The sequence below is a fragment of the Octopus bimaculoides genome, chromosome 6 (genome assembly GCF_046866305.1).
Source record: "Octopus bimaculoides isolate indiv1 chromosome 6, ASM4686630v1, whole genome shotgun sequence".
Taxonomy (NCBI): domain Eukaryota; kingdom Metazoa; phylum Mollusca; class Cephalopoda; order Octopoda; family Octopodidae; genus Octopus; species Octopus bimaculoides.
Genome location: NC_142933.1, coordinates 34,520,187 through 34,536,885, shown reverse-complemented (window position 1 = coordinate 34,536,885; position 16,699 = coordinate 34,520,187). Strand labels below are relative to the sequence as shown.

Genomic DNA, 16,699 nt, shown 5'->3' with positions numbered 1-16,699 from the left:
CAGACATATAAAGACAAGTTTAATATTTGGCTAAAAATGTTAGCACTATATAGAATAGGAATTCCTTCTTATGTCTCTATCTGCAGAATTGTTAGCCATTTGCTCATGACAAGGTTGATGTTTATCATTAGTGCTACCTTACCCATGGCTAATGTTTCTAGAATCCACCTGTAGGGAAACTCAAAAGCCTTCTCTGGTACTCAGCTCCTCATTCTCCTACAGTCTTTGGTTTTGGTTTTATTAATCAGTAATTTGCTCTTTACAACAACGTAAGCTATTGCCACACCTCTTCTGGAATTGGGTTGTTTTTTCCAGTTGTTTATCATTTGCAATATTATTCAAAGTCTATAAGTTGTAGAAAGGCATCTTACTGGTCCATAGCTTTATAGTGTTTGCTGTTTCTTTAGCCTTGGGTTAGGTAGTTTTATTCTTGTGTGAGCCAGTCTAGTGTTATATCCAGTTCTGTTAAACATTTTTCAAGCACCCTATGCATCCTTGCTAAATATCTTAACCAAAAGTTTGAGATCTTATGCTTTGGTACCATCCGGTTGTTTACTTATTGTAGCATCAAGGCTACTTCTTCTGTTGATATGTCCTTCTGTTTTACAAGTACTTTGTTCATTGTCTTAAACAATCTTGTCCTTTGTGATTCCTTTAATTTCCATATTCCACCGCAGATTTTTTCCACTTCTCTTGCTGTTGATGCTTCATTCATTTGTAATTTGTTCTTCAATGTTTTGATAAAATCATTTTGAGTTGGAGTCAACTGGGTTTGTATTATTCAAACAACTGTTGTCGTTTTTCATACTGACAACACAATTTAGTTAAGATCTTTGTTTTAGGCCTTCTTTGATTTCTGATACTTCTTTTGATATATTATATCTATATACTATTTGCCTCTCATTTCCTTTTTCAGATGTGTTGTGTTGTTTCATTATTGATTTCATTAGTGGTTCAGAGATCCTTTCCTCTTATTTTCCTATACACTTCTTTTCAATGTTGCTTGCTTGGGATTTGCAATTCCTGTATGAGAAAATCTGAGTTAGTACCTACTTTCATTTGTAACTAGAGTTGCCACATTATTTATTATTCATTTGACCTGGTGATATTGATATTCACGTCCATCTTCATTAAGCCTGTGATGGCCTGGATTGCACTTTGTATTATTGCTATACTTTCCTGTAGTTTTAGCCTTTAGGATGTACTTCCATTGATCTAAATTGTTTTTAATTCTTAAATATTGAGATGTTTGGGACTCCAGGGCATCCAATATTGAGATGTTCGGGACTTCTGTCTTTGAAATTTTCTGTTCTAAAACCTTCCTAATATTCCCATGTATATCTATTTTTGTTTGCATTCAAGTTTGATTTTTATTGACTTGGTTTTATTATTTTCTTTGTTTTGTGCTCATCACTTGTATTTTCATTATATAGTTTTTCTTTTAAGTGTTCTGTTTTGATTTCTGTTTTTTTTTAAAGTTAGTTTCACATTCTGGGTTCAAATCCAGCCAGGATTAACATTATTTGTTCTCCTTTTGGGATGTTTCATTTTATTCCTTTGAATACTATTGTGTTCCATACTTCATCCACCCACCATAATCAACTCTGAAAAACAACCCCACCATTTTCATAATTTGCATGCCACCAGCAGTGTAATAAGACACTTGAGGCATCTCTGGCTACCAAAAGTATTCTTTCTCTACTCTGCGCAGTATAATTTTTCAGACCCTGTATCACAGTTCCAACAGTATAAGTTCTGCAGCTTGATCTTTGTCCATTTCAGAAAGAGGACAGAGTATCTCAATACTGGCATTGTCCATGCTTTTGTGGCTTTTATGATGTTCCTTCCATTTAATTTAGTTTTGAGCACCTTTCTAATTCTCCATTTGTACTTTAGTGACTTTCTCTCTCATTTCTCTTTTCATTATTATTATTATCATTATTATTGGTCATGTGGTGAGAATGGATGAGGATAGCTGTGTGAAAAAGTGCCACACTCTAGTAAGACCTGGGATGAGGTGGTGAAGCACAACCTTCGAACATTAGGCCTCACCGAGGCAATGACTAGTGACCGAGACCTTTGGAAATATGCTGTGCTTGAGAAGACCCGGCAAGCCAAGTGAGACCATAGCCCGTGGCTTATACCAGGGGTGTAACTAGCCCACTTATGCATACATTTCCTTCATTGGACACCAAACTCTGCTTGCGAAGACCTGTTGAGGCAAGTGAAATCAAAATTGAAAACAAATTCAATGACAGCACCGCATGACTGGCATCTGTGCTAGTGGAGCACTAAGAACACCATCCAAGCGTGATCGTTGCCAGAGCAGCTGACTGGCTTCCGTGCCAGTGGTATGTAAAAGGCACCATTCGAGCGGGATTGTTATCAGTGTTGCCTTACTGGCACGTGAAAAATATTCAAGCGAAGTTCTTGCCAGTGCCGCTGGACTGGCTCATGTGCAGGTAGCACATGAAAACACCATTTGAGCATGGCTGTTGCCAGTACTACCTGACTGGCTCTTGTGTTAGTGGCACGTAAAAGCAACCACTACACTCTCGGAGTGGTTGGCGTTAGGAAGGGCATCCAGCTGTAGAAACTCTGCCAGATCAGATTGGAGCCTGGTGCAGCCATCTGGTTCGACAGTCTTCAGTCAAATCCTCCAATCCCATGCCAGCATGGAAAGCGGATGTTAAACGATGATGGTGATGTTCAGTAAATGTTAGTTTCAGGCAAATTTCTGCTGCATCACCTGCTATACCTGTGTTGGGGTGTGTACAGCATTGAGTTTCAGTTTCTGTTTCAGTTTTAGATATAGTGCAGTCTTTTGTTGTATTTGTGTTTGTATTATGTGTTGTGCATGTAATGCATTGGGTACCCAGCTTTCTAGTGGTAGTTTATTTCATTGGATATTTGCTGTTTAGAGTGTGTTTTGTGCTTGTGGTTGTTTTATTTAGTTTGTATTATTGAATTGATAGGATGTGGGCTGTTCCTAGCATGGTTAATTTTTTGGATAGTGTGTAGTGTCAGGTATAATTTCTATGTTTTTGTTCATATGTTTTTGAATCATGCTCAATGTTCCAATTATTACTGGTATTGTTTTCACCTTCATGCTCCACATCTTGAATACTTCAAGATGTAGCTGATTACTACCTGTAACCTTAGGTATCCAAAAGTTTTCAGCATTCTTTCAAGTGCTTAGAACCCTTCTGATAATCCTTGCTGTCCCTGAGAGACACACTTTCTGTAGGAGATCCACTGAGCATTCTATTTCAATCTGCTTCAGCCATTTGCTTACTGTTCCCAATGCACCAATTATCATAGGCACAACATTTACTGTTCTCATTCTCCAATGTTATTATTAAGGCAGTTAGCTGGCAGAATCATTAGCACACTGGACAAAATGTATAGCAGCATTTCATTCATATTTTGAGTTCAAATGAAGCTGAGGTCAACTTTACCTTCCATCCTTTTGGTGTCAATAAATTAAGTACCAGTCAAGCACTGGAGTCAATACAACTAACTATCCCCATTGCTCAAAATTTCAGAACTTGTGTCTATAATAAGAGGGATTCCAGCACACCAGGCAAAATGCTGCTAAGCATTTTGTTCTGAGTTCAAATTCTGCTGAGGCCAACTCTGCCTGTCATCCTTTCAGGGTCAATAAAATGAGTACCAGTTGAGCTCTGGGGTCAATGTAATCAACTTACCTCCACCCCCAAAATTGCTGGCTTTGTGCCAAAATTTGAAACTATTATTATTATTATCATCATCATCATTATTATTATTATTATTATTATTATTATTATTATTATTATTATTATTTCATCATCATCATCATCATCATCATCATCATCATCATCATCATCATAAAAATTATAGTGTTTTTTAGTTTTGCAATGTGTGTGTGCATGTGCGCACATGTGCATACACACACACAGCCTTCTATTTCTTTTCTCTAAATCAAATCTGCCTCCACTGTTTCATTGCCCAACATCTTTACTACCACACACAAATCTCTCTCCCTCTGCCATTCTTCCTATCATTTTGTTACTTTCTATATACTTGTTATTTAATCACATTGCCTCTCTAATTCCTCCTGGCTATTGTGAGCTTTATCTTCTTTCTGAACTGTGTTTTTTTCTCCCCTTCCTCTTTTCTTTTTTCCATTTCTCTCTTTATTTTACTCTCATTGCTTGACAGATTGTCTCACAATCTACCTATACCTATTCCTACTCTGTCATTCTCCCTCTATCCATTTTTCTAATCTATATATAACACACACACATACATTTTTTCCCCCAAATGTCTTTGTTCTTGCTTTATTCTTTTTCTGTAAATAAATGGATATGTATGTTAGAGACTGACTTGAGATTTGGTTTCTATATTTAATACACTTATTTCAGACAACACTTCCTTTCTTTTTCACTAATAAGTCTTTCCAATTATAATTGTAATCTTCTTTACTATTTGTCAGTATTGATTGCGTTGGAATTTTGAAGTTGAGAAATGCTGATGTCGAACAAAGAATTGGTGTGGCTAAGACTAAGAAGCGAAGCACTCGCGCTCGAATGGTATTCAGAACAATTTTTACAAGATCTGATGGTGTGCAACAGATACTTCAAGTCACCTCTTCCCCTATTGTTTGCAGTAAGTTTTTTTTTTTCTTTTACCATTCACAGAATCAAGTCTTTCTTTCTAGCTTTGAAGGACTCTAAGCTGTTTCCCTACCACCTGCTGCACAGATAGAGCTGGTTTGTGATTGATTCAAATCTCATTTAGTCATATCACTTTAGTTTCAATTTCTCTCTCTCTCTCTCTCTCTCTTTCTCTCTCTCTCTTTCCTCTTCTCTCTCTCTTTCTCTCTCTCTCTTTCTCTCTCTCTCTTTCTCTCTCTCCTCTTTCTCTCTCTCTCTTTCTCTCTCTCTCTTTCTCTCTCTCTCTTTCTCTCTCTCTCTTTCTCTCTCTCTCTTTCTCTCTCTCTCTCTTTCTCTCTCTCCTCTTTCTCTCTCTCTCTTTCTCTCTCTCTTTCTCTCTCTCTTTCTCTCTCTCTTTCTCTCTCTCTTCTCTCTCTCTCTCTCTCTCTCTTTCTCTCTCTCTCTCTCTCTCTCTCTCTCTCTCTCTCTCTTTCACTCACTCTCTCCTTTTTCTATGTTAAACATACTCCATCTCCCATGTCTCTGTTATCTTGGTTTATTTTTCTGTGCCCCCTCCTAATTACTTCTGTCTCAATGCAGCCCACCACTTTTGAAATCTCCTCTTACTACTTCTATCTTTCTCAATAGCTCTCTTAATACTCACCTTCACATTTCTTTTCCATGCTAGCATGGAAGACAGATGTTAAACAATGATGATGATGACTCCTCTCTTCCTTTCTCAACACTCCATTCTTATATTTAGGCTAACCTGCAGGTTATATCAAAGCAACAAGTTCAGTTGGCCAGAGTTTTTGCAATATCAAAGACCTGACACAAGAGTACACATACATGTATTTAATACACTGATTTATATTGTATTCATGAGCAAATTCTTGCTTATCAAGTAGACAATCATTTCTTGTTTGGAGGATTTTTTTTAGTGTGTGTAGTGGTTTGTACACTGCTTTAAGTGTTTTTTTATTGCTGTTATATAGGGAGTAATGTTTGCTTGTTATAGGGTCAACAGATGTTCAAATTTTTTAAATATGTTAAATAAAAGGTAAATGTTTGAAAATCAACCAAGCATTTGCAATCTTTATTATTCCTCTCTTTCTTTTACAACTACTTCAGCCCAACCAGTTGGACAGCCTGAAGTGTCACGACTGAGTTTAACATCATGTACTGTGAAAGGTGGAAAAGACTTGTTTATAATTGGGAAGAATTTTATGAAAGGAACCAAGGTTTACTTTCGTGAAACAGTCGATGAAAGCAAAGTCATATGGGAGAAAGAAGCAGAAATAGAGAAAGATTATTTTCAACCTGTAAGTTTCTAATTTCAATTATATATTTATCTTCAAGTTTTCATTTTTGACTTTTAATATAATACTTTTTCATTCTGAATAACATATGCTTAACTTTTTATTTGTTTTACTATTTTATCTATATGTCTTGATAATAGAATTTATAATCTATATAGAATTAATTTTTGGTATTGGAAATAGTATTAAGAATAATAATGATAACTGATTATAATTTTTTGTTTTTAATTCGTTTATTCTTTTTCCTTTTGGTTCTCTTTATGAAAAGGATTTCCAACAAGTAATGTAAGTTCTTAGAAGATGAAACACCATTCTCATTTCCAGAACTTTTTTATATATCTAAAGTGATGTCCTATTTATTAGTATTTTGATCCTAAAGAACCCTTTTTGAAACACTCATGTAAAGATTTTAATAAGTATTGCAATCTTAAAGAAACTTGTGCATTACAAAAAGCTCCAATTGTTTACAATAATAAATGCTACCATATTCCCTCTTTGCAGCTAAGTATCTTGACTATAAACACACTGCAATTCCATGGACAGAGAAATCAACCCAACCCATTAACTAGATGATCAGCTGTAGCTGATGTGCTTTGCATAAGGAACTTTAAAATTAAAAATTTATATTATTTTATATTTTATTGGACAAGAATTAGTTATATAATTGTTTTTAAAGGAGACAGAATGTGTGTTTATGCATGTATACATACATGCATGCATGAAAGTATGTATGTTTGTATGTATGTACGTATGTATGCATGCATGTATGCATGCACACATGCATACACACACACTCTGTCTTCTTTTATCTTCATGTAATTTCCTTTGTGGATTTTTGTTTATAATGAAAATGTTAGTCATAGTGGTATATGAATTCCATTTTCATACAATACATAGTCTGCCCATCCTGATTTTTTATATATATATGACATAGTCAGATTAGGAAGGATAGCATCTTCTCAGCTTGGTCCTTGCAATAGGGTAGGATCACAATGGGGTTTGGTCTTACCTTTACCATAACAGTTTGGTTGAATACAGTTGTTAGGTTTTGCAGTGGGTATTTATATTTCTACAATGCCACCTTTTGAGATGGTGTATTTCTTATTCAATAGCATTGTTATTGGAGCAGACAGTTTTAGTCTGATGATGTTTGTGTGTATGTGTGTGTGTGTGTGTGTGTGTGTGTGTATTGGGTTATCCCATAAATAATGTGGTATTTTCAATTGTATGAACTAAAAGTTGGAGTTGGATGGGATAAACTACCTGCATCAACTTGCTTTAAAAACAGGTAGTAGTTTTACCTTGTCCTTATTCTTAGTGCAAGTTTTGAAGAGTGCAGTTCGATTTTAGCAGTTATTTTTGCAAAGCTATAATGGATATAACAAAAGAGCATATTCAGCACATTTTGCTTTATTAGTTCAATAAAGGCAACAACACAACAGAAAGTGCAAGGAATATTAATGCAGTATATGGAGATCAGACAATAAACATAAGCCAGTGTCAACGGTGGTTCCAGAAATTCCAAGCCAGAAACTACAGCCTGGAAGATGTGCCTTGCCCTGGAAGATCTGTAGAACTTGACAATGATGTCCTGCAAACCCTGGTGGAACAAAATCCCGTCGTAACTGTTGAGGAACTAGCAGAGAAGCTTGGATTTAGTCATTCAACCATTCATCGACACCTGCATGCCATTGGAAAAGTTTGCAAATTAGGTCAGTGGGTTCCTCACAAACTTTCTGAGTCTAATCACTTGCAGAGAGTGAATGTGTGCTCTTCTTTGCTGTCACCTCTCACAAATGAACCTTTTTTGGACCAAATAGCGACTGGTGACGAGAAATGGGTTCTCTATAAAAATGTCAAGCACCAAAGACAGTGGGTAGGGAAAGGAGAAACACCAGCACCCCAGGGTTAAAGAAGGTCTTCACCCACATAAGGTGTTATTATCTGATTGGTGGGATATGAAATGTTTAGTCCATTTAGAACTTTTAAACCCAAACCAAATGATAACAAAGAAGATCTACTGTGAGCAGCTTGTGCGGCTTAAGTAAGCACTAGAAGAAAAACAACTGTCTTTGGTTTCAAGACGAAAGGTGTTCTTCCATCAGGATAATTCTTGGCCACATACAGCAAGGATGACATTCCAAAAGCTGGAACAGTTTGAATGGGAAACGATGCCCCACCCACCATATTAACTGGACATTGTCTCATCTGATTATCATTTATTCTGCAATCTTGAAAACCATTTGAGCTGAAAAAATATGAATTCTGTAGATGATGTCAGAATAGTACTGGAGGAATATTTTTCATCACGACAAGTGAATTTTGGAAGAGGGGCCTTGCAAATCTACCAGATAGATGAAAGAGAGTATATTTTAGAAAAATAAAAGAAGTATAAAAAGACCTCATTATTTATGGGATGAACCAATATTTATACACTGTAAGGTATAATATATACACAATGTAAGTGGGATTCATTATTTAGGTGATTCTAGAGATTCACTTTTAATACACAGGTGCTATTATGCCTGCCTTTGTACTCTTTAACAGTACATTTACAGCTAATCATAGATAATTAATATTATTGTTATTGTTGTTTGCTGTGGGCATCTTTCTTTACAGAGCTCTATTTAGGTGATTTCTTCCAAATTACATAATGGAAACATATTCTTTCTTTTTTTCAACAACAAAGAGCATTGCAATATTTAAACATCCACTCCATTACCTGGGTTGTAAAAGGAGGTTTGTTTCTAGATATCTTATTGTAAATATCTATTTTTGCAAACATCCATTTTGTTTTATTCACTAATGGTTTAGTATGGCTTCCACTGTGGCAACAAAGAAGAGATCTTAACCACAATGGTGGTAGCAATAAATATAACCTCCCCTCTCCCTATTGAAGAAAGAAAAACAGAAAAAAAAACTGTCAGTCAAACACTGTTAATAAGCACAAACAACTACAATTTGAAGAGCACAAAAGAAAAAGTGGTGAAAATACAAATTTGAACTACATTGAAAAGCAACAATATATCTATTGCTAGCCTTGCATCTGTTTTCAAAAAAATTAAGAGCAATTCCATATACCCTTGAAAGAGAAGCTGGAGGGAATTATGGATCTGTGTATGATAGGATATATGCTCCCTCAACAGGAGCAGGAAGTGCATGCCTATTATTTTAACACTGAAGATGAAGCAAGAAGGCAGGCATGACTCAGGCACTTTATTCCTGCAGAGACTCCAAGCAGCTGTTCTCCTTCACCATCTTGCAGCTATGGTGAGAAGATGGAATCTGAAGAAATGTAAGGGAAACCATCAGGGAAGTAAAAGAAGCAAGACCACCAGAATCAAAAAAAGAATAAGCCCAAACTAAAGGCAAGTAGGATACTCAAAGTCTCTCGTGAAAAGCCCCAGTCCCTTTTCCTGGGGAACTTGGACTTTATAGCTCTCCAAACTGAAAACCTGGACCTAATGAATCTGCCAAGGAAGAAGCTAAGAAACAAGAGAAATGTTAATGCTTGTTGAGGAAGAAATAGGGGATAAGTATGTATATCTGATCACAAACTGGTAGAAGGTTGGTGAAAAGCCTCTGAACAATCTAGCAAGAACTGTAGAGTACCACTTTAAGGATGTAATAAACTGTATAGTTTTGCTAACATCAAAGATGTTCTTAGGCAGATTCACAGAACCTAAGTTACAGACTTGTTGAAATTACAATGTTTCTTAATCCTACCTAAATGGCTGCTTCCCACACATTTCCGGATGGGCCACCTCTATTGTTTTGTATACTAAATTTTTACCCTGTTTTAAAATATCATATTCCCAACTTCTTGTTTATTATATACGTGTACAGCTCCACATGTTTTGTATGATACATTTTGTATTTTATGTATGGTTCGTTGAGGCCAGTGAGAAAAGGATTAGGATGATTTTGAACAATTTAAACTATTCTTACAATAAAAACAACATTGATTATGATGATATATACACACACACTATACATTTTACCAAGCAAAGGGATCCCTGAAGAGTTGAATTGAGAAACAAGGGAAACATTTGCAGCCTTCCATATTTAACTGGTGCTACCACCAACAGATTAACCCGAGATATGAATTATCTGGTGGAATAGAAGTTTGCCTTGCAGAGTTGTGTGGCAAGGTATGGTGCATCCATGCTTATGTCTGTCATCAAATAGCACAGAAATTAGAAAATAACTTCTCTGCATCTCAGAAGACATTGTTTTTGCTCATGCTTCTGAAAAAATAATTGCAGGCAATACTGCTTAATGTGTGGAATAACATATCTTCCACATAGCCAAGGAAGACATTATGGAATGAAATACATGATATTCAAAATGGAGTGTAAGGCAATGTATATATGTGTGTGTGTGTGTGTGTGTGTACACAATACACCGGCCTAGAAACTAGTGAGGCATTATACGAATCACCGTTAAAGGATATTACTGAAAATGACTGTAGAAAACCATGTAGCAGTTGTGGAGCTGTGAACCATCATGGGTGCAGAAAGAATAGTCATGAGACAGACAGTGCAAAGCCTGAAAACCAGTTGTTACACATATAGCAATAACCACTTGAGTGCTTTCTGCCATGAGTAACTAGAGAAGTATAAGAAATGAAATCAGTAGAACCAACAATAGCTGGTTCCAGTGACTGCTATTAACCAAATGACCACCAGTTGCACCTTCAGTATACCTCCAAGAACCGAAAGTAGAATACTAGTCACAACCAGTTGTGTCCTGTTCTCTTTCCTCCATCAATGAAGTCGATAGGAAGATCAAGTAGAGATGGCAAATTGTTGGTTCACTTCAGTCATTGAAGAAATCAAAACTAAGAAACCCACCTCTCCATCAGAAACCATGAAGTTCACAGTACTGAGGACATTTAAAAAGGACTTGATGAACTTTTTAATCAAATTGCAAGAGAAAATGAAATCAAGAAGATACTTATTTATGAAGAAATGAGAGCAAAGTATTGAAGATACTTAAGAGATTGCTGGTGAAAATCATATGAAGAGTTTATTGCTATATGTACTGGAGATTTCAGCAGGATGTGAGCCTCTTTCTACCCACTCACTCCCAAACTACTTATAGACTTGTTCATGATGAAGCAAATTTGAATAGCAAGTAGGCTGATTCATGAGATACTTTAAGCCATCCTAGCTAGAGGCTTTTTCACATATATGTATGGATAATTTACGCTAAATGTTTTTCATATTTTTTAATTATATTTTTTTGTTACTTTGTTTTAATATAATTTATATCAAATTTTAACAAGCTCTTATATATATATATATGTGTATGTATGTACCTATACCATCATCATCATAATATAACATCTGCTTTTCATGGGTTGGACGGTTTGGCTGAAAACTGGTAAGCCGAGGGGCTGCACCAGGTTCCAATCTGATTTGGCAAGGTTTCTATAGCTGAATGCCCTTCCTAATGCCAACCACTCCAAATGTGTAGTGGATGGTTTTTATGTGCCACAGGCATGGGTGCCAATGACCTGACACTGCCATCTGCCACGACTACAGTCTCACTTGGTTTGACAGGTCTACACAAGCATGGTATATAGCCAAAGGTCTTGGTCACTTGTCACTGCCTCCATGAGGCCCAATGCTCAAATGGTGCTTTTTACATACCACCAGCCACAAATACGATTTCACTTGGTTCAACAGATTTTCACAAGCACAGCATATCGCCCAATTATTGAAGGATGCTTTCAACGGGCCAGTTATGTGACATTGGCATTGGCCACAACTATGATCTCACTTGGCTTGACATCACTGCCTTCATGAGGCCCAATGCTAGAATGGTGCTTTTTACATGCTACTGGCATGGGTGCCAGTCAGATGGCACTGGCATTGGCCACGACTACAACTTCGCTTGGTTCGACAGGGCTTCATAAGCACAGCATGTGTGGAGTTCATTCATAAACTCCACACAAAACATGGACAAAAAAATTATTTTTAAGAAAATATGTAATTAAAATAATTTTAATGCCATGATTAATGAAAGCGAAACCAGTCAACAAACATAATATAGAATATATTAAAAAATATATTAAAACTATGTAAAGTATGAGCATTTTCCTTCTTTGATTTTTCTTTTTATATATTATAACTCACCATGTAGGGATAATCAAAATTCCTCCCTTTCTGTTACTATATATATATATATATATATATATATATATATATATATATATATATATATATATATATATATATGTATGTATATATCTGTGTGTTTGTATATACATATATATATATATATATATATATATATATATATATATGTATGTATGTATATATCTGTGTGTTTGTATATATATATATATGTGTGTGTGTGTGTATGCATATATCTTTATCTATACATGCATACATATGCACAGGGTGGAAATAATAAAGAAATTACTATTATTATTATTATTATTATTAATTCTGTCATTTTTATCAGCACTTATAAGTCCCTTAAAAAATTTAGACATAGGCCGAAACTTCTGCATAATAATTGTTTGTTCTTCATGAAATTAAAATGCACTGCTATTTATCCAAAGGGTTGAAACTGATACTGTTATTCAAGTGATTATTTACTGTGATAGTGTCCCTTTTACAGACCCATTTGATCTGTATAGTCCCGGAGTACTTCAATTTGGATATCACAAAGCCTGTCGAAGTGAACTTGGTGGTCAGTTGCTGTGGTAAGCGAGGTGAGCCACGCCAGTTTACCTATCAGCCTTGTAAGTATAAGCTTTTTTCTATGTTTTTGTTGGTGTTCCCAGTTATTGCCAGTCTTTTAGCCTTCTTCTCACTGTGGCTGAAATTTCCTCTTAAAGTTAGACAGTTAGCTGTATAATCAAGCCAAATTTCATTAGTTAATTAAAATTTCTTAGACATTTAATGATATATAAATTTATTTTTTTTAAAATGATTATTAGGTGTCTTAGTTAAATCATTTGTTTCTGTTTGCTTTCTATAAAAAAGAAAAATGGACTAAAAAGATTTCTGCTCTTTTATAAAAAAAAGATATTGAAGCAAAATTTTAATATTTTAGTTATGATGTGTTAGATTTATAAAAATATTCCTCATAAAAAATATCTGCAAATATGTAGATTGACATTACTATAATTATTGTAATATAAACATTTTTTTTAATAATCTACTTTATACAAAAATTTTTCCTGAGTTTTCATGTTGGTATTTATAGCTAAAATTTGAGAATCTGGACTGCAAGTGATATATATATTTATGATGTACGTATATATGTATGTGTATATATATATATATATATATATATATATATATATATATATATATATATATATATATATATATATATATATATATGCATATATATGCATATGTATATATGCAGTGCAGCAATGTTTTTCCAGACATCCAGCGCAAACTTTGCTCTGCATGCTGTTACTAATGCATTCTCCTTGACACACTTTATAATTTGCTTGCTTACCAACATGAAAGTGCTCAATCTGCCTGTTTAGCTTCCCAACTATACAGCTACAGTGTTAAGGATGGCACTTTGTTGAGTGTTGTCGCATTGATAAGTGATACCATCATTTCAAGAGAGTTTCAGCAATTTCTATTGTAATAGTTAACTTATAAAATCTTATCATGACAGCACTTGACATAGGCTGGTTTTTGTTTTGAGTTTATTTTCTTTTCTTATGTTTTCTTTTTGTCCCTTGCTCTAATTACATTAGATCTAAAATGGCTCAAGCAAACCTACTTTCAGTGTAGATTTTTTTTCCTTAACTGTATCCAGTAAACCTCTTAAGTGAAATTTCAGACTTAGGCCAGAAGTATAAGGAAAGGGAAAGGCATGTTAAAGAATTACAGTAGAACTCACTAAGGCAATATCATGTTTTCTACAAAAGGAATTTGAAAGATCCTCCTTTGTACCAGTATTGAATAAAGTGGTGTTATCAAACACAAAATAGATAAGTGGTTTAATTATCCAGATTTCATGGACCCTTTCTTCTTCAATTGAACTGCCAACTGGTTCTGTAGTAATTTATTTTGACAATTCTAAGTTAGAAATTAATGTCTATACAAGGTCAGGACCATTATAGAACAAAATCATTCTAAGTTGATGATAGTGACTTGACCAGTCAGAAAATAGTGAAGTTATTTGTAGTCCTCTCCTTTCTTGATGTTGGAATTTGAAAAGAAAACTTTTTCTCACATTTAAGTATTAAGAGTTGGCAAGAAATTTAGGATATTTTAGTCCAAGTTCTATTTAACCTACTGTCACTTTAAAGAAATAATTTTCAAAATGTTTATATTTATGATAAGCAAAGAAAATATTGACCTACTCTTGACAGTGTGAATTTATTTTACATGGTCATCCAGAATTATAACTTCTGCTTTAGATTTACACAAATTTTTAGCACAACTTAAATGGTATTAAGCAGAGCAAGTGAACCAACTGATCACTTATGCTTTGATCTGCTAGAACCCGCATTGTTCTACATAACTCCCTCTCCATTTGACATGTCTACTACTGTTTTCAAGAGATATAAACAAACAGCTGGACACAGCAACAACTTAATAGAACAATACTGCAGCTTTATAACTTTTACTTGCATTGCATAGACATAAATTAAACATACACCGAAAAGAGCTGCATAATAATAATATGGCTTCATATAGGTGGAATTATGTTGAGTTGTTTTTAACTAGGTGTAATCTGACCTACCTGCATCACAAGAAGCCCATTAAATATGCCATTTATTGCTGATGTGATGTTATGTTATTAATTCACAACTAATGGCTGACTTGGTTAATTTAGGATTTTAAATCAGAAATGTGAGCTCCAAACGATTCAGTATTCTACAATTAGTTTCTGTGTTGCAGCTTCAAATATATTATCGCATTAATTTACTAACTTCATATAATCATCCTAAATGCATGGATTCATTATGTAGTCCCTGTACATAATATTGAAAGCCATTGTTTCAGAAGAAGTTTTGAAGGAATTGTATATTTCAAGTAAAGAGCAGAGGAAAATGCTCTCTCACTAAGATAAATTTTATGGAGAAGTATAGTTATTGTTTAGTCCCAAGAGAGTCCTAGAGTCCTGACCAAATAGACCTGTGGTCAAAAATGTTCCAGTATTGACCATATTGTCTTCTTTTTTTTCTTTTCTATAGCCTTAGTGTATTTAGGGCCACATTATCCAATGTGTAAATGTTTATGATTTGAAGAAGATTTGGATGCTATTTCTAGCAGGCTGAACAGCTGCATCAAGGTGTCCCTCTGATTTCTGTGAAGTGTTGATAGAAACTTTGAAGTGTTAATAATGTGTGGCTATTGAAATTTAGGTAGTTTTCTTCTATAAACCAGACTGTAGAATTTATCAACATTATTTAGTAAAATTCTGTATTTATTAAATATATTTATATTTTGGATTCCAAAAAGATCCGGTCCTCATTATGTGTTGCAAACATGCAAGCATGTACAATATTTAGCAACACACATATCTTTTAAGACTTAATGCTACTGAACATCAACAAGCATACAAAATTGTTTGTTGTATCTTTTTCATATGTTCTTGTCTCAGGAATTTCTATTCATCTTCATTGTGTTACTAATTTCTTCAGTTTCTCTCATATTCAGCTTTCTTCTAATACTCTCCTCCACTAACAGCTACTGGTTGTTTCGGTTAGAATTAAAGACTCACTTACTTCCCTTTAGGTTTACTCACTTACTTCCCTTTAACATTGATCTCTTTTTATCTACCTGTCCTAATGTTGGTGAGAAAGGAACCTGAAAAGGATAACAGTGCTTGTTAAAAACTGAAAAATTGTCATCAACTTCCTTTAAATATTAGAAAGTAGCATGGCATACTTCATAACTTCTGTTATATTGTCCCGTCCATTTGATACTGATGAGAAGAAGATAAAAACAAATCTGAAACTGATAGAAAGGATAAGCATTTTTAGCAGGTATTTACTTGTTTTCAGTACTTCAGTATTTTCAGCATATTAACGACTTACACTTGTTAAACTTAAAGGTTTTAGTTCTCATCAGCTCTGTTTAAGTAATTTCTGTAAGAGTTTAGCACTAATACTGAACAAATGAAGGATTATGTCAAAATGTTGCCTCTAGCTTCTTTTGAATTTTCATACTTACATACATACATACATACATGTGTATGTATATATATATATATATATATATATATATATATACATATATATATATATATATATATATATATATATATATATATATATATATATATATATGTATGTGTGTGTGTGTGTGTGTGTATATATATATATATATATATATATATATATATATATATATATATATATAACAGTATAGATACATACATATAAGCACATATATATACATATTTTCGGGCATTTTTTTCTCATTTTGTTAATTAGTAGTCTTAGTATTATACTTGGAAAGACCGGTTTTGGTGTCTGTGACAAGTAGAGTACCAGGTCGGATGGTTTGCTGTATCCTATGCAGTGCTTTGCAGTGCTGAGTTTAATTCCTACCGGAGTCCACTTTGCCTTTCATCCTTCTAGGGTTGATAAAATAAGTACCAGTGATATACTGGGGGTCGATTCAATCGACTATGCCCTTCCCCTTTCATAAAATTGGCTTCGAGCCTAACAAGAAGAAAATATTTCTTGTGCAAGGAAAAAGTTAACCAGCTTTGTAGTATATGTAAACAGAGGATTGCTTGAGCCAAACA

General features: G+C 34.4%; 1 protein-coding gene across 4 annotated transcripts in view; it reads left to right on the top strand.

The window, feature by feature from the left end:
- Positions 1-16,699, top strand: part of LOC106876878 (uncharacterized) — a 239,926-nt gene that overhangs the window by 181,526 nt on the left and 41,701 nt on the right. For all 4 annotated transcript variants that reach the window (XM_089353736.1, XM_089353737.1, XM_014925617.3 and 1 more), the window contains 3 exons: positions 4,475-4,647; positions 5,766-5,956; positions 12,584-12,707. In XM_089353736.1, the coding sequence (XP_089209862.1) occupies positions 4,475-4,647; positions 5,766-5,956; positions 12,584-12,707 (488 nt within the window). The remainder of the gene's footprint in view (positions 1-4,474; positions 4,648-5,765; positions 5,957-12,583; positions 12,708-16,699) is intronic.